Genomic DNA, 27,209 nt, shown 5'->3' on the forward strand with positions numbered 1-27,209 from the left:
GTTGGACAATGCAGATGAAGTCTCTTGTCCAAGAAAGTATACAGGGAGTGTGACTGAGAAACAAAGCCAGGTCAACATATTGGTAGCCTACTTAGCTACCTGCTGTGTTCCTTAATCTGACCTGTCCTTCTAGTAGTAGTAAGTCTTATATAGGCCCTGAGGCTCATGGGTGCTGGTGCTTAGTTATGGATTCCAGATGAGATTCTATGGCTTCGTCAAGATGGGACAATATCCTGACACAGGTTACTTCCCAGTCCAATGTGGCATGATTTACAGCTGGATGAACTGGGGCAATGAAGATGAAGTGTCTTATCCAAGGACACGGACAGGTATCTAACTCAGGTCCACATAATGGTAGCCTGAGCTACCTGCTATGTATCTTAACCTGTCCTGATCTTGACATGTACAAACTCCATGGCACATGCAGTTTGAAACGTAATTCAAAAGGTTCCTGGTCTCACTTAGAAAATATCACAGTGGAAAGCTTGTTCTTGCATTATTTTTCAACACAGTCTCTTTTGCCTTCTGACTTGGTCCATTGTTGTTCAACCTTCACTATCAATTCACCAAAGAAGGTCACATCTTTAGCCTCCGGGTATTCTTCTTCAGCACAGCGAGGCCGAGAATGTTTTGAAGTATGGTCATAGACCTGACTATGTGTACATACCTTGAACAGGGTAATATTGCATTACATTATTTTATGATCTATGTTTAAACATTCGCAAAGTCCCACAACTCTGTAACTGCGCATGTAGGAACTCCCCTGGTTTAGGCCCAGTATACACTTTGCGATTTTCAGCTGTCTTCATCTGAATGGAGAACCATCATCTACCTAAGATCATTCTGTACGCCAAACTGGACACCGCAACAGAGGGGCACCAAAGAAGAGATACAAGGACTCCTTGAAAAAGTTCCTTGGTGACTGTCACATCAATTACCGCCTTTGGTCAACCCTTGCTGCAAACTGCAAAGTCTGGCATCATACTATCCACCAGGATGTCTCCTCCTTTGAAGACTCTTGCAGGGCCAGTTTAAAGAACAAGAGGCAGAGGAGAAAGAACTGCAAATCTTCAGCAACAAACCCAAACCAGATCTTCTGCTGCAGCTGCTGCGACTGGACCTGCCTGTCCCGCATTGGCCTTCATGCATGCCTACGGTCGACGTAGACCACACACTCAATAGATCTTCATTCGTGAAGCAAAGCCATGATGATGATGATGGGAGAAAAGCACAGGCAAGGTATGGCAACACTTCATCCGTCTTTTCATTTTATAGATGAAACATATAGTCTATTCAGTCTGCTGTCATCAATCTACGTTATTCTCTCTATTGTTTTGTGTCACATCGGCATATACAAGCTTCTTCTTCCAAACCAGCCACAGATTTACATCGTGTGTGTACGATGGCATAGTCCTCACTGAACTTTTGGAACAAGGCAACACTGCCAACTCCGATTGATATGTGCACACTTGGAAAAGCTATGTGTATGTTAGAAGGGTGTTTGTCCTGGAAAAGACGTTATTCTTCAGCATGACAATGTTGAAGTCGGCAAACACAAGCTGCATTGCAGAGGCTCAGATCTTACCACACCCATTGTACACTCCAGATCTCATACACTCCACAGTTTCCTTTATCCCAAGTTGAAAGAACAGCTGAAGGGACGCTGTCACATTGATGCATCACTGGTGCAGAGAGAAGACACGCAATTTCTTCAACTATGGGATTGAAAAACTTGTCCGGATTTGGCGTTAGAGGTGGGTGGATTGACCCTAATATCGATAATATCAATACCAATGCTGGTATTGATATTAAATAATCGTCATGTAAAAAGATCGATACTCAAGGTTTTTTCTCTCCCACACGCACTGACTGCTGCGCACGCAGATTCATCAAAGTCTACTCTCTGTCTGTAAGAGCAGCGCTGCGCTGTGTCACACAACACGGAGCAGCACACCCTTGTATTGTGGTTTGTCAGCCCTCTACCTCAGGAGATTTTGTTTTAAGTTGCATTGAGTGATATTTTTTAAACAAAAATGTTGATTGTGATAATAAAGGATTTTGTTGTCATGTACAGTGTTTGGCGAAATTCTATCCTAGGTCTTTTGGATCCTTTGGATCTATGAAGCTTAAATATGAAAAAGTATCAGTATCGGTATCGATATCGGCAATACTGGGTCTCTATTTACTTGGTATCGGATCAATACCAAAATTCCCGGTATCGCCCACATCTAGTTGGCGTAAGTCTGTGAAAAGGAAAGGCAACTATGTGGAAACATAACATCACTGCCAGATGAAGAACATTCCAAGCCTTAAGCAGATACGTATGTGATTCATGTGTGTCTTGCTTGTTATTGAAATAATCACATAGGTGGGAGCCGAGCCTGTTGGGTCATATCACATGAACATCCCACATCACATTACAAAAACTGTTTTTATGTCATACACCTTATCAATGATGTCCCAGATGATACTGAGAGTGACTGGTGATATACTGAGTCCTGATGGGAAATGTGCACGCGTTTATGCTCTTGTCTTATTATAGTACAGGAAAGGAAAACGCCGTGTGCAAACAAACCACAGGAAGTACTGGAGTCGGACAACAGGTCATTAGATTCATGATGGTGCTTCTTGTTCACTGTCTTTCTTGTTCACAGTCACTGCTGTGCCAAAGAGGTGTGAAACCAGAATGCTGAGTACATTCCAGACATGTGTGTGGCTGTTGATCTTGCTGAGAGCTGTATGTGGACAGAGGGATGGTGTCACTGAGGGGAAAAGGCCAATTCATTTGGGTGACAGCCCAGAGGGATGAGCGGATCACTGTTCCTCCAGACACAAGGCCTCTGTGGATATGTGCGGGGGTGTGCATAACTTTATTACCCTCACCGCAAAGCGGAAAAGGGCTATTGTACTGACCATGTCGGTCTGTCTGTCTGTAGTGATGTCTTTAAAACAAAGTTCAATTTCAGTCAAACTTGGGGGATAAACTCAGTGGCTCATTCTTTCATAACACACAGGTCATATAAAGTAGAGGCTGACCCACATGGATTTTTTTAGGGGCTGATATGACACTGATAATAGGGAGTCCAAAATTTACAATACAGACTGCTCCTTCCCAAGTGCAGGACCAACAGACTGAAAAACTCCTTTGTCCCTCAGACCATCAGATTGTACAACTCCTCACTCAGGGGGAGGAGGAGTAACAGGAAGACAGAGGACAGGTATGAGAGGAAGAGTAGTAGCCTGTAAACCAGTATTGATCAGTATGTATGGTATTTTTCTTTGTGTATTTATATTTATATTTGCAAACTGTTTTTTTTTTTTTAAACTTTCACTTTTGATACTCTGTGTGCTTCTTACACTGTGTGCTGCTATACAATGCTGTTGGAACCTCAGTTTCCCTGAGGGAGTCTTCCCAAGGGATAAATAAATTTCTATCTAATCTAACCTAATCTAATACTGATCATAGGACAGGTAGCTCAGTGGATAAGGAGCTAGTCTGATAATATGTAGACTTGGGTTTGAATCCGGCTTGTGCTACCTGTGTGTGTCCTTGGACATGACAATCTACACTATTTCAGTCCACCCACCTGTAAATGGGTACTAGCCTTGGGTGGGGAAGTAACCTGTGTCAGACTGGTGTCCCATCCAGGGGGAGTTTTAGACTCTCATCTGCTTGACACTGTAGAATCCAGAGATAAGCACCGGCACCAATGGGCCTCAGGGCCTATATAGGATGTATTTTCTGATATATACATAAAAAATGGCCAGTATTCCTTATATTTCATTATCAAGCCGTTATGACACGCAACTGTAATTGAGGGTTGTAGTTTTACAGTTTAAATATGAACTTTATTATAAATAACTGCAACTATAACAACAACCAAGCAACATACGTCATCCTCCCTTCACGCAGATCGGCAGTTGCTGTGTTACAATGCTCTGCATTCGCATGAAATAGACTTTGTATGTTTTGTCCCCGCCTAGCTGGCAGCATCCACCACTTGTCTCTTGTCAATGTAAAAAGGCAACACTAATTGAAAATGCATAGCAGCTGGTTGCTTTGCCTCTGTCTCTTGTAGCCATGGTTGAGAGAATTGCAAACAATCCATTTGATTGCCCTCTGCTGGACAAACTATGCAATGACATGATTTTCAACAGCCATAGTGTTTTTTCTGTGTTGTTAATTTGGGAAAGTAAAAGATTTTTGTTTATATCTTTCTCCTCTAGTTTTACCCAACCCGGAGGTGACCCATGTGACCTTATCTTCAGGGGTTGTCGAGGCCAACTGCACCACTCAGTCCCGACCAGCTGCAGAGGTCACATGGAATGTTGGTGGTGACAACAAAACACTTGGACCACCCATTTCCTCAGCATATGAACAAGGCGATGGCACAACAGTTGTGACGAGCACGCTGTTCTTTCAGTCAAGACTACTCAGTGACGCATCCATAGAGTGCATCGTGCACCATAAGGGTTTAGAGAAATCCATTTCAGTGACACTCAATGCAAATGGTGCGCATAAATAATGGTTTCTATTATGAACAATATTAAAACTCCACTCAAACAATTTTATGATGCATACTTGCCTTTTGTGACATACAGTTGTATGTAAAAATTTGGGCATCTCTGATGATTTCCATGATTTTCCTGAATAAATCATTGGTTGTTTGAATCAGCAGTTTCAGTTAAATACCATAGAGCAGACAAACGCAGTGATATTTGAGAAGTGAAATGGTGTTTCTAGCATTTACAGAAAGTGTGCAATAATTCTTTCAACAAAATTAGGCAGGTGCATAAATTTGGGCACCCCAGCAGAAAAAAAATACATCAGTATTTAGTAGATCCTCCTTTTTCAGAAATAACAGCCTCTAAATGCTTGATATAGCTTCCAATGACACTCTGGATTCTGGTTGAAGGTATTTTGGACCATTCTTCTTTACAAAACATCTCAGGTTTGTTGGTTTCCGAGCATGGACAGCCCAGTTAAAATCACACCACAGATTTTCAATAATATTCAGGTCTGGGGACTGAGATGGCCATTCCAGAACATTGTACTTGGTCCTCTACATGAATGCCTTAGTAGATTTTGAGCAGTGTTTAGGGTCGTTGTCTTGTTGAAAGATCCTGCCCCGGCACAACTTCAACTTTGTCACTGATTCTCAAACATTGTGTTCATGAATCTGCTGATATTAACTGGAATCCATGTGACCCTCAACTTTAACAAGCTTCCCAGTACCTGCACTGGCCACACAGCCACACAGCATGATGGAAGCACCTCCAAATTTTGCTGTAGGTAGCCAGTGTTTTTCTTTGGAATAATGTGTTCTTTTTCAGCCATGCATACCACCCCTTATTATGTCCAAATAACTCAATTTTAGTTTCATCACTCCACAGCACCTTATTCCAAAATGAAGCTGGCTTGTACAAACGTGCTTTAGCATACCTCAAGCGACTCTGTTTGTGGTGTGTATGCCGAAAAGGCTTCCTCTGCATTACAGCATTTCCTTGTGCAAAGTGGGATGCATAGCTGAACGATGCACGGAGACACTATCTGCAGCAAGATCATGTTGTAGGTCTTTGGAGCAGGTCTGTGGGTTGACTATAACTGTTCTCACCATCCTTTGCTTCAGCTTATCTGAGATTTTTCTTGGTCTGCCACTTCAGGCCTTAAGTAGTACTGTGCCTGCGGTCTTCCATTTCCTCACTATGTTTCTCACAGTGTAAACTGTCAGCTGAAATCTCTGAGATAGTTTTTGTGTCCTTCCATTAAACCATGATGTTGAACAATCTTCAGGTCATTTGAGAGTTGTTTAGAGGCTTCCATGTTGCCACTCATTAGAAGAGATGTAAAGAGGGGAAACATTTGCAAATGGCCACCTTCAATACCCTGTCTCATGATTGGATTCACCTGTGTAAGGAGGTCAATGATCAATGAGCTTACCAAACCAATTTTGTGTTCCAATAATTAGTGCTAAATGTATTCAAATCAGCAAAATGACAAGGGTGGCCAAATTTATGCACCTGCTCAATTTTGCTGAAATAATTATTGCACACTTTCTGTAAATCCTAGAAACTTAATTTTACTTCTCAAATATCACTGTTTGTCTGGTATATGATGTATTTAACTGAAATTGCTGATCCAAACAACCAATGATTTATAAAGGAAAATCATAAGAAATCATCAGGGGTGCCCAAACATTTGCATACAACTGTATTTCTCAAATCTCTTTGACCAACTGAACCTCTGATTATCAGTACAGTACTGTAGTACTATCAAGCAGTACTGTTTTGCACCTGATCACATTACTTCTTAGTAAGTAAAACTCATTTTCATTGCTGAAATAAGACTAAATTTCTCACACCAAATGACCAAACTGTTCTAGTTTTAGGCTTCTGACTCATTGAAGATATTTGCTTATAGACTGTAACTAAATAAATTTTAAAATATGGCACACCCCATTTACTCACACCGCAATATAGAAGCTGGTATGAACCCAATATAGGCATTCAAAACCGAGTGTGTGTGAGCACAAGGAAAACATGTCGCTCACTACCAACAGATAATGTTACTTGATGTAATTAGGCTCACTTTAAATGTTAAAAGTCACGTGAATTCGCACTATGCAAATTCACAAGCTGTGTCGCACATTCTGCCAAACTAATTTTAGCATGTATTTTTGAAATTATGTTCAGCTTTATAGTTGTTGAGTAGTATTCAGTCTGAAAAGTTGTGTTTACAATTATGTCACAAGAATGAAAAAAATCTCTTCATATTCATAAAATCTTGAGGTTGCAGCTTTTGGAATTGTATTCTCACAAATAAAACATGGAAATTTTAAGAATCCCCCCAAATTTTACATATTTCCTATAATTTTATGTAAAACAATAAAACACAGCCCATCAGTCAAAACACACAGTATAATAATATGTAAGGTTCGGTTTTAAATGTTTTGTTATCTTAGAATTCTGATAACAATTTAGAATTTGAAGTGTTTTGATTTTTTTTAACAAAAAAAACAAAAAACAAATGTGAGTTTTTTCCCTCTATTTTACAAAAGAATATAATGAATAATTAAGTTGCCAGTTAAATATTATGTGTATAAAAAAGTGATTCATCTTGTGCTATGTCAGCTGAAGAACGATATTGAGTGTCGATGTTGTGAGTTTCAGACTTGTTGGTTTTGAGTTTGGTGGTTTGTGGGGTGTTGCAGTGGGACCCTCCATGGTGATGGTGATCTCGGTGTGCTGTGTGGTTGCAGTCCTGCTCCTGTGCCTCTGTGCTTGTCTCTGCAAGTGTTTAATCTGTACCAATGGTGAGTAACAACTCCTATCTCCCACTATCCATAACAACATTACCTTGGGCCCAGAAAAATAGGGTTCATGTGACAACTTCTCCAAGAGTATTACTACACTTTGCCTGGATTATTCATTTATTCAGATGGAAAACATGAATAAACCTTTTTAATATAAATTACAATTAAGCATCGAACATTTTAGAAATCTCACGGTATATATCGTTTTTGGTAATGTTTCATGCTGCAGTATGCATTTGGAGGAATTAAGAAAACTAGTATTTTTGTGTTTACACTTACTGTATTTTCTGGACTTTAAGCTGCACCACAGTATGAGTCACCTCTATCCAAAAATGCTTTATGAAGACAGAAAAATATAATTGACATATACACTGGTCACACCTGTCTATAAGTCATAGTTATTTTTTAAAAATTGTGTTACCACCTCATGCAATAAGATGTAAAATTAAAGCAATCGATATTATTATATATTATATTATAAGTTACTCGAGCGCTCTGCAAAATTCTATTTTATCTGCATTATTTATGTTGTACCTGCATTAATGGTAAATCTCCACCAGGTGGCGATATTGATCAATTTCAAGAACCTTAGGAAACAGCGACAACCAACCTGTTGCTTATAGGAATATATAATGCAAACTGCATTAGTGAATAGAAGCTAATGAGCTAATTAATATTATTGTATGAACCACAAACAATTTGAGTAAAGTGTCCTGTCAGGCAATTAAAACATTAATCGAATGAATTACAAGCTTTGTGATTTATTAAATTATTGTCATTTCATCGCATGTACAATTTTGTTTTTTTAAATATCGCTTCTCAAATCGCAAGGCACATACGGCACACAAATATTAGACTCAGGAACAACAGAACAAATAAAACAACACATGTTAAACACATTTTAAATATATTTGTTTGTTTTTAAGGAACTGTCTATGCATTTACACATTTTACAGCCTTTGTAAACATTTTAGACATGCTTTTAATGAATTTTCTCTTCTTCTATTTTTACCTTTTGTCATATTTTAAACATCGTTTTTTAAACATTTAAACATTTCTGTGTGTTTTTAAACACCTTTGACATAACTAACACATTTTAACATAAATAATATTAATTCAACTTTTAGACATACAGTAATGTTCAGAATAATAGTAGTACTATGTGACTGAAAAGATTAATCCAGGTTTTGAGTATATTTCTTATTGTTACATGGGAAACAAGGTACCAGTAGATTCAGTAGATCCTCACAAATCCAACAAGACCAAGCATTCATGATATGCACACTCTTAAGGCTATGAAACTGGGCTATTAGAAAAAAAAAAATAGAAAAGGGAGTGTTCACAGTAATAGTAGTGTGGCATTCAGTCAGTGAGTTCATCAGTTTTGTGGAACAAACAGGTGTGAATCAGGTGTCCCCTATTTAAGGATGAAGCCAGCACCTGTTGAACATGCTTTTCTCTTTGAAAGCCTGAGGACAATGGGACGTTCAAGACATTGTTCAGAAGAACAGCGTAGTTTGATTAAAAAGTTGATTGGAGAGGGGAAAACTTATACACAGGTGCAAAAAATTATAGGCTGTTCATCTACAATGATCTCCAATGCTTTAAAATGGACAAAAAAAAAAAAAAAAAAAAACCAGAGACGCGTGGAAGAAAATGGAAAACAACGATCAAAATGGATAGAAGAATAGCCAGAATGGCAAAGGCTCACCCATTGATCAGCTCCAGGATGATCAAAGACAGTCTGGAGTTACCTGTAAGTGCTGTGACAGTTAGAAGACGCCTGTGTGAAGCTAATTTATTTGCAAGAATCCCCTGCAAAATCCTTCCATTAAATAAAAGACATGTGCAGAAGAGGTTACAATTTGCCAAAAAACACATCAACTGGCCTAAAGAGAAATGGAGGAATATTTTGTGGACTGATGAGAGTAAAATTGTTCTTTTTGGGTCCAAGGGCCACAGACAGTTTGTGAGACAACCCCCAAACTCTGAATTCAAGCCACAGTTCACAGTGAAGACAATGAAGCATGGTGGTGTAAGGATCATGATATGGGCATGTTTCTCCTACTATGGTGTTGGGCCTATATATCGCATACCAGGTATCATGGATCAGTTTGTATATGTCAAAATACTTGAAGAGGTCATGTTGCCTTATGCTGAAGAGGACATGCCCTTGAAATGGGTGTTTCAACAAGACAATGACCCCAAGCACACTAGTAAACGAGCAAAATCTTGGTTCCAAACCAACAAAATTAATGCCTTGCAGATGTGAAGAAATCATGAAAAACTGCGGTTATACAACTAAATACTAGTTTAGTGATTCACAGGATTGCTAAAAAAGCAATTTGAACATAATAGTTTTGAGTTTGTGGCATCAACAGCAGATGCTACTATTATTGTAAACACCCCCTTTTCTACTTTTTTTTTTTTTTACTAATAGCCCAATTTCATAGCCTTAAGAGTGTGCATATCATGAATGCTTGGTCTTGTTGGATTTGTGAGAATCTACTGGTACTTTGTTTCCCATGTAACAATAAGAAATATACTCAAAATCTGGATTAATCTTTTTAGTCACATAGCACTACTATTATTCTGAACACTACTGTATGTAGTCTAAAAGTTGAAACTAGATGAGATCATCTAGTCTTGTTTTGTTCCACACTTGTTTAGTGTGAGCAATGAGTCTGGGTCTTTGACGCACACAGGCGGCTGATGCGGGGATGCACTGTGGAGAGGAACAAACAAAGATCATCCTCTACTTTCTTCTTTTTTTGGTTGCCCAAACTCTGTCTTCTCACTGGTAGATTTACACACTAAAAAATTATCCATTTTGCTCCTGGCATGTTAGCTACCAATGTTTTCTTTTCCTTTTTTCCCCTTCTTTTGTTGGTTAACAGTGTTTACAGTTTGTTTGTTTTTTTTGCCCCCCCACCCCATAGGACTCTGGCACCAGGTGGCTCACAGTTTGAAAACCACTGTTATAGAATATTTGAATGTATAAAATAAACTATACAATCTATAAATTCTGCAAATATGGTGCATCATGAACATATTGAGCATCATTTATTGTTTCACTGCAAAGTTTATTTTATTTTTTTATTGTCTCAATTTAGGTGCATATTAGGTTTTTCTGATTGTGGAATACAGCTGTAGTCCTGGACAATTGCAAACGTGTGTGTGGGAGGTGGGGTTATTAATAATCTGAGGTAAAATTAGAACACCTTTGTGGGTTGGGGGGGGGGGGGGGGGGGTGTTCTTTTACATATGTCACAGAGGTGTTAAGTAAGCTGTGTCCGTCATTGAATTTCAATGAAATAAACTTTATTTGTGTGGCACCAAATCATAACAGTGTTGCCTTGAGGCGCTTCATGAGAGTAAGATATAACCTTATCAAACCTTATTGAGTCCTTAATTGAAACTAAAAAACAGTCAATCTTGGGTCTTTCATCCACATGTGTCCATATTCACCACTGGTAGTTCCTATGACTTCCTATGACTCATTAGTAAAACAGGCAAAGCATCCTGATGTCAGTCAGGCACCCTGGGGTGCAGGGCCAGGATCTGTCAAAGTTTTCATCAGTGCTTCGGACAGAGAGAAAAAGAGCAGAATCAGTCGGGTGGAAATGCCTGTACCTGAGACATTAGTTCACCAGCAGTAAATCAACAGGGAAGCAGAGCGCTTACTAAGGTGGTCATCAGCAGCTAGCCCTGTGCTTCGCTAACAAACCCAGAATTTAGATGTAGTGAGGCCAGACCTGTTCTATTGCTAATAATATGAATTAAAGTGATAGGAAGCATGGTTCTATACAGTGCCAGTTTGCTTGTCATAGGAGCAGGAGAATAGATGTGTTCCATAACAAATTCCACAACACAGGTGCATGATAAGAGAAAGCTCCGTGGCCTGCCAATTTTTTTTGTTTTAATTCTTAGGGACACAAAGTAGTCCTGCATCCTGAGAACGCAGAGCCTGGGTCGGTACATATGGTGTAATTAGGTCAGCTAAGTAGGGAGATGCTAATCAATGAATAATTTTACAAGTTGGTAACAGAACCTTAAAATCAGACCTCACAGAGACAGGAAGTCAATAAAGGCAGGCCAAAGTCAGTGTAATGTGGCCAAACTTTCTGTTTGTCAAAATTCTGACAGCAACATTTTGAAACAATTAGAGTCATAAATTCTGATTAAATCACAAGAATATTTGTGAAAATACTCAGAATGTGAGACTTTTGAGATTTTGAGCATTAACCACCAAACACATACAACCCCTGGCAAAAATTATGGAATCACCGGCCTCGGAGGATCTTCATTCAGTTGTTTAATTTTGTAGAAAAAAAGCAGATCACATACATGACACAAAACTAAAGTCATTTCAAATGGCAACTTTCTGGCTTTAAGAAACACTATAAGAAATCAGGAAAAAAAAAATTGTGGCAGTCAGTAACGGTTACTTTTTTAGACCAAGCAGAGGGAAAAAATATGGACTCACTCAGTTCTGAGGAAAAAATTATGGAATCATGAAAAACAAAAGAACACTCCAACACATCACTAGTATTTTGTTGCACCACCTCTGGCTTTTATAACAGCTTGCAGTCTCTGAGGCATGGACTTAATGAGTGACAAACAGTACTCTTCATCAATCTGGCTCCAACTTTCTCTGATTACTGTTGCCAGATCAGCTGTGCAGGTTGGAGCCTTGTCATGGACCATTTTCTTCAACTTCCACCAAAGATTTTCAATTGGATTAAGATCCGGACTATTTGCAGGCCATGATATTGACCCTATGTGTCTTTTTGCAAGGAATGTTTTCACAGTTTTTGCTCTATGGCAAGATGCATTATCATCTTGAAAAATGATTTCATCATCCCCAAACATCCTTTCAATTGATGGGATAAGAAAAGTGTCCAAAATATCAACATAAACTTGTGCATTTATTGATGATGTAATGACAGCCATCTCCCCAGTGCCTTTACCTCACATGCAGCCCCATATCATCAATGACTGTGGAAATTTACATGTTCTCTTCAGGCAGGCATCTTTATAAATCTCATTGGAACGGCACCAAACAAAAGTTCCAGCATCATCACCGTGCCCAATGCAGATTCGAGATTCATCACTGAATATGACTTTCATCCAGTCATCCACAGTCCACGATTGCTTTTCCTTAGCCCATTGTAACCTTGTTATTATTTCTTTAGGTGTTAATGATGGCTTTCGTTTAGCTTTTCTGTATGTAAATCCCATTTCCTTTAGGCGGTTTCTTACAGTTCTGTCACAGATGTTGACTCCAGTTTCCTCCCATTCCTTCCTCATTTGTTTTGTTGTGCATTTTCAATTTTTGAGACATATTGCTTTAAGTTTTCTGTCTTGACGCTTTGATGTCTTCCTTGGTCTACCAGTATGTTTGCCTTTAACAACCTTCCCATGTTGTTTGTATTTGGTCCAGAGTTTAGACACAGCTGACTGTGAACAACCAACATCTTTTGTAACATTGCGTGATGATTTACCCTCTTTTATGAGTTTGATAATCCTCTCCTTTGTTTCAATTGACATCTCTCGTGTTGGAGCCATGATTCATGTCAGTCCACTTGGTGCAACAGCTCTCCAAGCAAGGTGTGATCACTCCTTTTTAGATACAAACTAATGAGCAGATCTGATTTGATGCAGGTGTTAGTTTTGGGGATGAAAATTTACAGGGTGATTCCATAATTTATTCCTCAGAATTGAGTGAGTCCATATTTTTTCCCTCTGCTTGGTCTAAAAAAGTAACCCTTACTGACTGCCACAATTATTTTTCCTGATTTCTTATAGTGTTTCTTAAAGCCAGAAAGTTGCCATTTGAAATGACTTTACTTTTGTGTCATGTCTGTGATCTGCTTTTTTTCTACAAAATTAAACAACTGAATGAACATCCTCTGAGGCCGGTGATTCCATAATTATTTCCAGGGTTGTAGAAAAGGTAGATAGGAAAGTGATTTGCACAATATGACCCTTTCAATATTTTTCTTATTGGATCAAGATGATTTCATTTTCAAATCTGCTCATTGAACATTAAAATAATGGAAACCCCCACATTTATATTGTTGACAGATACTAAAGCAAGTTACTTTGTAAGAAAAGTATTTAACAGGTATTTCACTTGCATGTGGAGCTGAGCAGCAGGAAACATTAATGAGACTGTTTTCACATCAGAGAACAATGTAAAGATGATCCATGCACTATGGACGTGCTGATAGTGTTATTTTTTCCTTGGCATTATTTAAAAAAATACTTCTTAAATGTACTTGCTTCCAGAACAGAAGGTTCGAGGCCATGGGCCAGCATGGTCCCGCGTGTGTTGTGTGGGCCGCCAGAAGAGGAGGTACTGCTGGCCCACCACCAGAGGGCGCCCTGCCTGAAGTGCGGGCTTCAGGCACGAGGGGGCGCTGCCGCCTTACAGGAACAGCCGAGGTGACAGCTGTCACTCATCAACTATGACAGCTGTCACCGATCATCTGCACTTCACCCCGGATAAAAGCAGGATGACACCTCCACCACGTCGCCGAGATATCGTACTTCTTGGAGGTAACTTTCTCTGCCTGCGTATTGTACTAATTGATTTCAAGAGCTACTTTGTTGCAGCTGTCTACCCAGAGGACCGGCGTGGGCCGCGACTGTTTCGTTCTACGTCCCACTAGATAAGTGGTACTCAGACGCTGCACGAGTGTGTGTTAGAGGTGGAGGTGGAATTCCCACCGTTGTTGTTACGGGGTGTACACACACCCACACTTGACTGTCTTTGCTCTTCGCCAGCAGTACCAGATCCGACACGCTGAGACGGTGGCCACCTGGGGAATTCGGGACCTGGCGGCTCCAGTATTCTTCGGGTTCGGTGGCGGTGGAAATCATGTGGTTCCGGTTCATCTCCAGACGGACGTCTCCTATCGTCGAGCCTGCCCACACGACACCTTTATCCATTGACTTGTATTTATTCTATAATCTGCTGTGTGTGGTTGTGACATTCACAACAGTAAAGTGTTCAAATTTAACTCCCTCTATTGTCCGTTCATTTGCGCCCCCTGTTGTGGGTCCGTGTCACTACACTTTCCCAACAGCGTGCACTACAACTCTTTAAATTTAGTATCATTAGAAAGCTTAGGATGCCTAGATTACAAAAATAAGCGGTAACAATAAAATTATTGGGACTCATTATGACATATGACAACACTGTATTACTACCCTGTCATTAACCACCCTATTATGGAATACAAAAATGTCAAAGACTGTCTGCAAGTAACAGAAGAGGTCACACATGAAGTAAGCAAAGAGTAAAGAGTATGTCCTTACAACCTTTGACATGGCGGTTTGTATGAAGGCATACCCTCTGATCTGAACAAGAAAGTTGTGCACATAATTCAAAATGTAGACAATTCTATATAAAGACAACTTTCATTTATTGTCTTATATGTCCCATTTGCTTAAAAGATGATGATTTGTTAACTCTTTATGTTGTGAAGAAAAAATATCAGATTACTTAAACGTACATTTTCTTTTGGCTAGGGTAGGTCAATAAAAGTACTCAGATGTCATAGTGAGCTCCAGTATTTTTACTGTTAGCAGTTATTTTTGTAATCTGGACACCCTAAGCTTTCTAATGACACCACATTTATAGGGTTGGGGGTGGCTACACGCTGTCCCATGACCTATTCCTGGTTCAAGGCTACCCCTGCCTATTCTGAGCGAAAGGAAAAAAAAAAACAAGGAAAGGGAGAAGCCAGTGGGACTTACTGTACCTCTGATCTGATGCCATTGTTTAAGAGTGCAAAAAAGTGTCCAAAGGCACACACATCGAAACCAGTCACTGGTTCCAGAAACACGCCCTTATTCACCGACTAAGTCAGTGACATCAAAACAAAATGGGTCAAAGCACATAAATTTAGGGAAAAAATTGTTAAAGGCACTGTAATTAATTAATCTAAATGAACGTATTTTGACAGCTATTGTAAACATATATAATTAAATTTTGAAATCTCTTTTGTAAAACATTTGCAAAAGAAAACAGCCTTACCTTACCAGCCTAGCTGCTGTTGTTATTCTTTTTGTCTCAAACAACAAGAACTATAATATAAAGGTTTTATTACCTCTTTTTATTCCAGAGTGTGGTCTTTCAGTTTGAGATCATGATTTCTTAAATTTACTTGTTCTCTAAGAGAAAGAAAGGCTCTCTAATTCAGAGCTTCTTCTTCTTGTTTTACAGCAGTTGCCATCAAGCTTAATAATAATAATAATAATAATAATACATTTTATTTGTATTGCACCTTACATTTCAAAGAAATCTCAAAGTGCTACAGCAAGGATTTAAAAACAGAATTAAAACAGAAACAGATTTTGTAGAAACCATTTCAAACGATAAGATATCTAAAAGGCCTTTTGAAATAACAATGTCTTTAGGCCTTTTTTAAAGGCCTCCACACTTTGTGGGGCCCTCAGGGTCTCTGGGAGGGAGTTCCAGAGCCGAGGAGCCACTGCCTGGAAGGCCCTGTCTCCCATGGTGGAGAGTCTGGTCCTGGGTTGGTGAAGGCAGTGTGAGGAGGTGGTGGAGCGGAGAGATCTTGAGGTGGTGTGTGGGGTGAGGAGTTCACTGAGGTAGGCAGGGGCAGTTCCGTGCATGCACTGATAAGTCAGGAGGCAGAGTTTGTACTCTATTCTGTATTTGATGGGCAGCCAGTGGAGGGATCTGAGGACAGGGGTGATGTGGTCAAACTTACGCCTCCTCGTCAGGACCCGGGCAGCACAGTTCTGGATGTGCTGCAGCTTTTGCAGGTTTTTACCAGGGGTCCCGACGAGGAGGGCATTGCAATAGTTCAGTAGTCCAATAGTGAGTTAATGCCACCTTCTGCTCCAGAGTGTGAATCACAGCAGATCCTTCAAGTATAAAGGAGTTTTTCATGTGTATATATGGTGCCATCCTGTGGCTGAAGATGATAATGCAATATCTTTTCATATGGAAGTCACAGGATCTCCCAGAGTAGTTTAAGAAAGATTGTTATAGTCCAGAAAATCCAGTAGAATGTAGAGAGTGTTATATCAAACACTGTGTTTAATCAATTTAGGTTCACTATTATTCTGTAAATAATTTATTTACAGAATAATTTATTTATTTCATTAAAATCATTTCCTCATGAATAACAAACCTTAAAGAGGCTCAGGCGGGAGTTATATGAATTTATAAAACATAAAACTTTTAATTTTATTATGACATATGCATTAATCCAGTGATACTTCAGCCCTTAGGCAGGAGCCAAAAATATTGCAGGAGTGCGCTGTGCCTTTCCGACCAGCTCCAGTTATGATGGAGACAATAGTTCACATTATTTATCCCCTATACACCCACCACCTGAGCTCAGTGGGGTTTTGCATAATATTTTGTAACACCCACTATTGCATGTTCATATTTAAACCAATATCTGCATGTTGTACCGCTTTAGAATCAGAGAGGGGTATTAGTCTGCTGGGATAACATTTGATCCCAGTCTAAATAGAGTTAAATATACTCTACCACGGGGCTAAAGCAACTCATCATAGTGTAAAATCAACTCTTATTGGAGTAGGACCACTTGCATTGACTATACGGTGTTGCTGACTGAACGGTCCCCCCTAAAAATCAGTCTGCCCAGCCTTTACTGCGCATGTGTCATCAGCCGTGGTTCTCTGATTATGACCTTGTTTCTGCTTAAAACTGCACTTTGAAGCTTTTGTACAACAATCATTTCCACATAAATTCAGCATTATTTCATCAGAAAAGATGGAGGAAGTGATCAGAGTGCCGTAGCTACATGGGCTGCTAGCTGTTGCGGTCACTGCCCGTCCGTCATTTCAAAGCGTCACGGATTAAAGCCTCGTTCTTGCTTAAAGTGGCGTTGTTTCTGCTTAGAACTGACTTTAGAATGATTTAAGAGGTTTTACCTTGTCATCTGATGGTTAATAATCCCATTAATCCATTTAATCACTTTGGATGAAGACAGTCCCTCCACAGGAGGTGCTGAGCTCCGAAATGACACCTGCGCAGTGGAGGCGGGTCAGGCCAATTTTTAGGGGTGGACCTTTCAGTCGGCGACAACGGTAGGTTGACTTCACTCTACAATAGAGTGTTTTTTACTCTATTTGGACTGGGATCAAATGTTATCCCAGCAGACTAAATTTTACTCAGCAAATTTTACTGTGTACTTGCCACGAGGGACAACAATTGTTATTGTTACAGGTTCGGGACATTAAAGTGAACTGTGTCTGTAACTATTTTGTGTTTAATTACACTTGGTTCTGTGGAGGTAGCATTGATTGTTTGGTGCTTAGTATACCCAGTGGTGTACCGCAAGAGAAACAAAAGAATATGTCACATGTTGTATTGAAGTTCAATGTTTCAGAGTGCACCGGGTTTGTAGAACTCTGCTAGCAGCCAATGTCAGTATTGCTACATAGCTGTTGTCCTGAAATTTCTGTATCTTTTTTGGGTTTCCTGCTTCACTAAAACTAACATAATGGTCCTGGAAAGCCACTATCATTAAGCTGGTTATCAGCCACCTCTGTTTGCACTGGATGTTCCAGCTATGAGTCAAAGAAGAGGGTTGTTGGACTAACACATCAGCTTCATCTCTTCTTCCACACTACCCATCCATAATTTCAATAGTTTGATTTTTGCACAAATTCTGTGACTGTGAGTATGAAACTGAGATAAAATGTTACTTACTGAATGCACGAGTGTCCAAAACTAAACGCATTCTGAAGCTCAGATTTCCTACTTTATCTATGGACCTGAAAATACACACCCTCATATAAAAGTCAGACTAAACAAGTAAAAGTGTAACTTGTGTGTCACCCGGTGTAGGAACTTTGAGAGCTTCACAGATTTGTTTATTTTCATTCTGCACTCAGGCGTACACCTGCTGATAAAACTTTAAATTTATTCCTGAACTTCATTTCACAAAATCAACCAGGACAGTTCTGAAAGTGCTCCTGCTCAACTGTGGAAGCAAATCGGTACCATAATAATTGGAATTATTTCAACAGCTGCAAACCATGTTTTCAAATTTTGTTGTCTTAAAAATGTCTTAATTCATTTAACTAAAATGTTTTATAAACAGCTTTCTGAGTTTATCTGGTCTACCAATACCAATTCTGTATATTCTTATTTTTGTGTTCTCAATACTCTGCACCTTGGTGAAGCAGCGATAGCAGGGAATTGTTTTCACTGGCTTGCGTGCGTGTGTGCATGTGTGTGTGAGAAAGATGGGGACAAGATAACTCAAAAAATGCCTTAATGGCTTTCTTTCAAACTTAGTTTGAATATTGCTTTGAGTTGATTGGATTTTGGAAAAGTTTGGTCAAAGGTCAAGGAACACTTGGTCAGAAAAACACCTTTTTTTTCTGACCTTAACAACCAAGGAGCCTAGATGGGTCAATCATGGTGGGAATATTGTTGGATAGCCATCTGGCGGTAATTACATTTCGGCGCAGTTTGGTCAACAGTCAAAGGTCAAAATCAAGGAAAACATGATCAGAAAAACACCTTTTTTTGTAAAGCTCGACAACCAAGAAGCCTAGATGGATCTATCATGGTGGGAATATTAGTCAAAAGGGCTGGCTCTGTCTGGGAAGGTACTTTGGACCCCATAGAGGTGGTAGGTGAGAGGAGGATGTTAGCTAAATTGACATTAATTATGGACAAACTCTCTCACCCCCTTACATGAGACCGTGGGAGCCTTAAGCAGCTCCTTCATTAATCGATTGCTCGGTGCAAAACAGAACGCCTCTGCAGGATCAGGCTGACACAGAGCAGACCAGCTGCAGATGCTCTACAGTATATAGTGATCAAAATATTTGTGATTGATTGCTGTGAATGAATGCATAATGAAGTCACACAGAAGTCATATATAGTCAAAAACACCATTACAGACAGACATATGTATGGATTTGGGAAGAAAGGGGAACACTTGTACATGTGCATAGTGTACAGAATGCACAGGATATGCATCAGCCTTTGATGTTCACAAGAGTATCAGAGAATATAAATGTTCTGTGTGCGTTTTGGCAGCTTCACGTCATCTATACAACACACTTAAAAGGACGAGTGAGATGGAACGGGGGGAGTGTTCCACATGGAGGGGCCATATATCATCAACGCTGCCCTGTCTCCTGGTCACGCCTGTCCCACAATCCTTTCTGAGTGCCATGGAAACAGTCCTGGTGGCAGCATAATGGGGCGTGTGGAACACTGCCCACTTCCCCTTTAAAATAAATTCTCTTTGTTTGTACTGCACCATGGGGAAACAGGGGAAACAGCAAATTCCTCACAACAGCAGCAGACGTTTTGGCTGATATGGGGATTTGCAGTGTGCCCACAAAGGTAGAAAAACAAAAAATGGTGTTGATGTGTCAAGGTCTGGGCCGTTCCAAGGACACGCTGGTTTACAGCTCAGCGGGAGTTGTATCAGCCACCCAAAGTGAAGAAAAGTGCTAATCCCAGACAACACACCTTCTATTTGATAACTTGGTGTTTGTCTCTGATAATCTACTAAATGTGCCCAAACAAAGCTCAAGCCGTATTTTTTTTTCTGAGTATATTGTGACTCAGAAGCGCAGCCCTAAGGATTTATCAGTTTCCTCTTTCCACTTTCTCCTCCTCATCCTTGTTCTGTTAGCTGATGAAAAATACGTCAGAATGTACGCCCGTTTTCCTGCTGTGACGCATCATGAATCTGATTTCCCTCGTTGCAGCTTTGTGTTTCTGTGCATTCCTTTTAAACATTACTCACGGGACCTTCAGCGACACTTGAGTACTGTCAGTGATGGATGGCATCCTTTTGGACCACGTGCCACAGTGTAGCGTGGGACAGCCTGAATACGGGTCACTGCAAATGGCAGTAAATGAAAGACGAAAATAGATTCTATGAGGGAAATTAGCTTCCTTTTTGGACGGGTTGGGGGTGGTGTAGGAGGGACCGGCAAAGAAATTACCAAGTGTGAAATTTCCTGGCTTTTCCAGCTCAGTGGATCCTGAGCAGAATAACAAGCGGTAGCACCAACTGTTTAGAGTTAACACCCAGAAGAAAAGGGCTGTCTCCATGTCTGATATCTCTCTGTCTCTCTCATAAGTGGTGACCGTACCGACCATCACAGACTATTTCTCATCTTTGTCTTCAATGTGGACAGTTCCTTAAAGAAGAGCAGGCTTTTACTGTGATTTGCTTCAGACTGTGATTCAGTGGAACAGACGGCTCAGCCAAAGAATCGGATCCATTGTCCTTATTTGGTGCTTTCGGGATTTCGAAATTTGACATCTGCTTTAGTATATTCTAGCAATTCTAGAAGGAGGATGAATTTGGGACGAAAAGGCAACACAGATCCTAATCTGGAGTAATGTTAAAACTTGTCTATGTTCTTATAGTGTACAGTACCAAGTTTCAGCGCGATCCATGTAGTCCTTATGGTGTTATTACATACGCGGTTGCTGATATCAGTTATCTCAAGTCATCAACCAAAACAAATATAAACTGAGAAAAGTCACTAAAACTATTTCCAAGTTCTAATAAGTTGCCACCCAAGTTCAGGCAACATATGAAGAGTTCAGATGCAAAACCCAGTGAGTATTTTTTTAAATAGAGAAAAATGCAGTTGAAAATGAAGATTTAAAGGAAACCATATATGGAAATGCACAGACTTTCATCAATAAAAGGAAAACAGTTTGTTTAAATTCTTTCATATTTTGCACACTGATGGTCCCCTTGACAGCCAAGTACATGTTGGCCTCAACTAAAAATGTATGGTTTTGGAGATACTGAGTTTTGCATCTGAACTCTTCATATGTACTCATGCATGTGCACACCCCACGATGACTGTAGCCTTGTGTGGCTTGTTGGGGGATTGCTTGGAAGTGGTGGTGAGTGAGATGCCCTGAGGGGTGGTTGGAGTGGGTCAGTGTGCTACACGTGTTGCCCTTCTTGTGGCTCTGGCGCTGGGGCGTCAGCCTCAACTGTGCAGTGTGCAGTGATGTTTCCGGCTCTTGCCCTGTTAATCGTCACGGTTTCAAGATCAATGTCCAGGATCAAAGTTCAGCAATCAGGATCTGCGTTCAGCATTTAGGATCAAAGATGAGTGACCAAACACAAATATCAGGATCAGGATTAAAAGTCAGTAATCAGAAAAAAGTGAGTGTTCAGGATCAAAGGTGAGAACTCAGGATTCCACAGGTACACTTTAGTCCAGATCCAGAAAAGTGCCAAGATCGACTGGACAAACATGCATATTTTATTTATTTATTTATTTTGACAGGGATGATGAGTTACTCTAATCTGACCACTTTTTTCAGTATCGAGTAATCTAACGCGTTAATCTTTCCAAATCAGTAATCAGATTAAAGTTACTTCTCCAAGTCACTGTGCGTTACTATTATTTTTGTGTTTTTATACTGTATAAATCCCGACCGGTCGATCGCAGCATTAAAACTGGCTCGTGGGCAGAGCAGCTCTGAGTTGAAAAAACAGTTGTCATCTCTCAAAGCGCGGTGACGGCAGCACACCTGCACTGAGCTTTACTTAACGCTTTTTTTTTCTTTAAAACTCTGTGCCGTTCTGTGAGTGTCCTCGCTAAAAACATCTGAAGTCCTGCGATACATCAACAAATATTAACACTCTTTTCCCACCCAAATGCACCTAAAGTCTCTTTCTGAGGACAACATGACGTAAAAAACACAGATAAAACTTTCTTACCTGTCAATCTGGGCATGCTTTCTTCACAAATGCATGTTATCCATTCTTCCTGCTCAGACGGCAAACCAAGGGAGAATCAAGGTGGAAAGGGGGCATGGGGAGGAATGCAGGCCCCCACAACACCCCTAGATTAAAGGTCTATTTTCGAAGACATTTTTTCATACTACTACTGCTACTTATAATAATAATAATAATAATAATTTCAACAACTAAAATGTTTAGAAATAATTTAAATGTTACATATTACATTTATAAACAATGTAGAACATAAATTGTAAGATTTACCATTACTGTCAACAATTAAATATGAGGTCAAGAAAGATTGTCTTTATTTTATTTTTTATAAAACAAGTATTTTTATTCATTGAAGTTAAGAAAGACTGACTTTATTTAATTTTTTATAAAACAAGTATTTTTATTCATTGGAGTTAAGAAGACTGACTTTATTGTTTTGTTTTTTGTTTTTTTGTTTTTTTTGAAGAAGTACTTAAATTTAGAAGACGCGTTGTGCTGTATAATACTGATTAAAAACATGGATCTCTGTGGCTTATGATGTTTCATATATATATATATATATATATATATATATATATATATATATATATATATATATATATATATATATATATATATATATATTTCTCCACTTTTTGAATTCTGAGAAAACAGTATCCATCCATCCATCCATCCATTTTCTGTACCCGCTTACTCCAGTTAAGGGTTGGGTTGGGGGGGTTGCTGGAGCCTATCCCAGCAGTAGAAATCAACATTTCTCCAGAATTCCTGAAGTTTTGACTCACTGGGTGCAATGTCGAGAAATGTTGGTTTCTCGGAATGCAAAAGATGGAGAACCACACCCTACTTTCATGCTTCAGGCTCAAAACTTACATACACACATATATAAACTTCCATTTATAGTTGTGGTGCGATTTCAAGGCCTGAGCAGACAAATGTAGCCCAGGGGCCCAGTGCTATTTTAGCCCAAAGTGTGAACGTAGTCAGGTGTCGTGCTACTTTTTCATCATCCAAATAAGTGCTTCCATCTTTTTTCAAAAGCTGAAAAAAACTGGCAAAACATATCTGTGTATACCATTGTATGAAAGAAAGTAGTTGTGGGTGATCTGAAGCCCTGTGAAATCTGTGGCTGCAGCTGGACCACATGAGAGCCACAAGTTGGCTTTTGTGGTTTGTTTTGAAGCAGTGCCTTCACCCTGCGCTCTAAGAAAGAGGGTCACCACATGAGGTTGTTCCAGTAAAAATGCCGCTGGTCTATTTGTGTCTCGTCTGCATTTGTGTCACTTGTGGTGTGGACGGGTGGAGACGTATAGGCTCTATGGTAAAGTGGCACAGCTATGTGACACACTGGCAGGAAGCTGACCACAGTAATAAATGTTTTGGGTTTTTTTTTTTTTTTTTTTGCTTGCTATTCTGTGGTGCCTTCAAATCTGTGTCACCACCGGAAGCACGAGGGAGTGACCACATCCGGCCCAGCACAAAACACGTTCTGCCCTTCATCGCAAAGGCAGAGCAAGAGGAAACCGGACTGTTGCCAAACATTACAGCAAAAAGGGGTTTTGAAAAAAAGCATACAGTATGATTAGAATATTCATCCTGAATTAAAAAAAAAAAACTTATTTAAAGTTGAAAACTAACCTGTTAACATGAATGATTAACTGTTGTGTGGGCTGCCAGAAGAGGAGGTACTGCTGGCCCACCACCAGAGGGCGCCCTGCCTGAAGTGTGCAGGCTTCAGGCACGAGAGGGCGCTGCCGCCACGGACACAACCGGGAGTGACAGCTGTCACACATCAACTCATGACAGCTGTCACCCATCATTTCATCACTCCATAAAAGCCCACATCTCACTGTTTGTGCTCCTCGCCAGCAGTACCAGACAGTCGGGGACGGTGATCACCTGGGAATTCGGGACTTGGCGGCTCCAGTATTCTCCGGGTTCTGTGGCGGTGGAAATCGTGTGGTTCCGGCTCTTATCAGGACAGACGTCTTCTATCCTCGAGCCTGCCCACACGTCACCTTGGTGTATTGACTGCTGTCAGATTCTGTGATTGTCTGTATCATCGTTGTGCACATTCACAACATTAAATTGTTACCTTTTGGCTCATCTATTGACCATTCATTTGCGCCCCCTGTTGTGGGTCCGTGTCACTACACTTTCCCCAACATTAACCACATTGTGGATTGTACCAACTGGTTACCACCAAGTATAATAACCATGGTTATTGTAAAATTCTTATTTCTTATTGGTTGGAAAGAATGAAAATGCCTGAGGTGCTTTCAAAGCATTCAAGAAAATAAGAGCCCTTTATAAACGTGTGCAAATAGCTAAAATACTTTCCATTTGTAGCAAGCAGAGTGTGAATTATGCTATACAGTTGAGGTCAGATGTTTACATACACCTATCATGGCAATGAATGTCATGGTAATTTTGTGCTTTTAGTGATGTCTTTGAACTGTTCTTTTGTCAGGGTGTAATGACTGTACAGGATACATTATTAATAACGATAAATAAACAAACAAGAATTGGGTGCACAAGTTTGAATTCATTTTGGAGCTTCATTCATCCACACAGGGTCAAAATTGTACATACAGGCTCAAATATATATATACACCCCTACTAATATTTGGCCCTTAGCAAGCTGCACTTTGACCAGACACTTTTGGCAGCCGTCAACAAGATTCTGGCATATTTCTGTCTGGATATTTGACCACTCTACTGGCAGAATTGGTAGAATTCATGTAAAGTGGTTGGTTGATTCTTTTCGGTTGGGTTGATTGAGGGAAACACAAAGCTCAGCACTGGAAAATACGATTTGGTGTTTCTGAAAGAACGGGAGAGAAAATGAACTTTATCAGGAGCAGTTTGATGTCTCTGAAAATGTTAACATTTATTAATCACGAGTAATTAAATCAGGAAAATACACATCTTTTTTTATCACTTTCAAACTCTTGATGGGTGAACCCAGTGCCAAAAAACACAATCTACCCCTGTCACGTCTCCTTTCCGAGGGAACGTGGCGTCGCTGTCTGACGGAACCTGCAGAAATCTTTGTTATTTGTCCACAACAGGATTTGTAATGCTGTGGAAAGTTTCTGGTGTTTCTGTTGGTCCAGGGACAAAACACACAGGCTGACCGGATATCTGTTGCTCCCTTTTCCAGACTAGCTGATGAGAATTCCGGTGTGATGGAGCTGCTCAGAACCACACCCACTGGCCAAGTGTGAACAGAAACAGATCAGAGCCGACACCGCCGGCCCTCCTTCAGTGACTCGGGAAGATGCTGCTCGTATGGATGCACTTATAGGTGACCACTTTGCACTCAAGCCTAGATGTTACACTTAGAGTGGATTTGTCCTCCTGACAGCTTTTTGGAGCCGCCTCAAAAACAATGGACTAAGTGGGATTAGAACAGCCAAATGTGTTCAAAGCCACTGAAGCTTTTGCCTGATTTGAAGTCATCACAGGTGTCTTGGTGGCTTCCATCACTAGTTTAACTGAACTCCAAGCAATGTGTAACTTTTGAACTCAGTTGCTGATCTTTTATCTGCTGACTTGTCAATCAAACAGTAAAACTGTATAACATATACCTGGCCATGAAACAAAGAATTGTCCTTTTAAGAATGCCAATCCCCAAACAACCCTCCCCCCCCCAACAAAAAAAAAAACAAAAAACAAAAAAACAAACACTCTAACAACTCTATCGTTGCTCGAGTCTCTCAGCTATGACAAAAGTCTAGGCACCTACCTTAGTGTAGCAGATAACAGAATATTTGCAGAGGAATTGTTCAAATCTGGCTACAAGTACCAAAATTTGACTGTGTATACCTTTTGGCATATATTTTAGACAAATAATGTTAGCCATTTGAATTTTCAATCGGGGGACAAATAGGGGTCAATGAAGAATTTCACAGGGGTCAAAATAAAAAAAAATGTTCCAATCATATTGAAAGCTATACCACATTATGTGTCTGATCATAACTATTCCAAAAAGGTATAGTTTGGACTATCTATGACTGAATGTTCTGGAGTTATGGGGTAAAAACAGCAAGAATGGTGACAAAGATCAATTTCAGTTTGTACAGGAGTCAGAAGTTAAAGTTGGTCCAATTATTGTAAAACATGATGCAAATTATTGGTTGAGTTAATAGGGTTTTTAAAAAGGAATAGTTTGCACCATGTGTCATGCTTAGCTGTCATGTTACAGGGTAACATATGTCACGTCATAGAATCCAGTGGACGTCGACATTGTTTGAACTATACCTTACAGACCAAGCATTCAACACAGTCAAAACTATTCAATTTGTTAATCCTATCCATAACATCATCCTGTCCCTGGATGTGGTCAAATCCTGCTACATCATTTAGGGGTTCAAACGAGACTGCGCTGTCCTATTGTATTGTGCCACCTCATTGTTTTGCTAATGTAAGATAACATAGACCTGTCTGCCATCTGCTGGACGTGTGGGCTTGCTGCAGTGAATGATCTTATGATCACATGTATGATGAAAATTAAAAGTGGGTGTGGTTGAAGTTACACGTATCTTGAAATTTTCCAAAGCTTGGATGTGCTTGTGCCTGATTTACACACTAAGTATTGTATTTCAATATTCAAGAACCATTTCTGGGAGTGTGCAGAGTGAAATGTGATTCACAAACAGGAAACTTTGCGCATTTTTAGAATGAATCTCATGCACAGCTGAATAAACCAGTGGTGTCCAAACTATTCCAGAAAGGGCCGAGAGGGTGCAGGTTTTCCTTGCAGCCACTGACTCCAGCAGGTGATTTCACTGATTAACATCACTTTGAGCAGGTGGGATGAGCTCATCAGTGAAATCACCTGCTGGAGTCAGTGGCTGCAAGGAAAACCTGCACCCTCTCGGCCCTTTCTGGAATAGTTTGGACACCACTGGAATAAACTAATCCTCACTGAGATAATTTAGCCTTGTTTTGTAACTTTACACTCACATATGATACGTCATAAGAATTAGTGTCATTTGCTCTATCGGGGTGCACAAGAAAGCAAACTAATGCTGGGAGAAAAATGATTGAATTAAAATAAATTCACACACAAAGTCAATCACTTATCATCATACAAATAATCATTTTTCATTAAGAAAAATGGCCTTAAAGTTTCAGG

At 39.9% G+C, this 27,209-nt stretch overlaps 1 protein-coding gene across 2 annotated transcripts in view; it reads left to right on the top strand.

Moving 5' to 3' along the window:
• Nucleotides 1-25,700, top strand: part of LOC117514553 (OX-2 membrane glycoprotein-like) — a 51,042-nt gene extending 25,342 nt beyond the window's left edge. For both annotated transcript variants that reach the window (XM_034175074.1, XM_034175081.1), the window contains exons 4-6: nucleotides 4,228-4,512; nucleotides 7,212-7,313; nucleotides 25,233-25,700. In XM_034175074.1, the coding sequence (XP_034030965.1) occupies nucleotides 4,228-4,512; nucleotides 7,212-7,313; nucleotides 25,233-25,237 (392 nt within the window). In that variant the 3' untranslated portion in view covers nucleotides 25,238-25,700. The remainder of the gene's footprint in view (nucleotides 1-4,227; nucleotides 4,513-7,211; nucleotides 7,314-25,232) is intronic.
• The last annotated feature ends 1,509 nt before the right edge of the window (nucleotides 25,701-27,209 follow it).

Source organism: Thalassophryne amazonica, chromosome 1 (assembly GCF_902500255.1).
Source record: "Thalassophryne amazonica chromosome 1, fThaAma1.1, whole genome shotgun sequence".
Classification (NCBI taxonomy): domain Eukaryota; kingdom Metazoa; phylum Chordata; class Actinopteri; order Batrachoidiformes; family Batrachoididae; genus Thalassophryne; species Thalassophryne amazonica.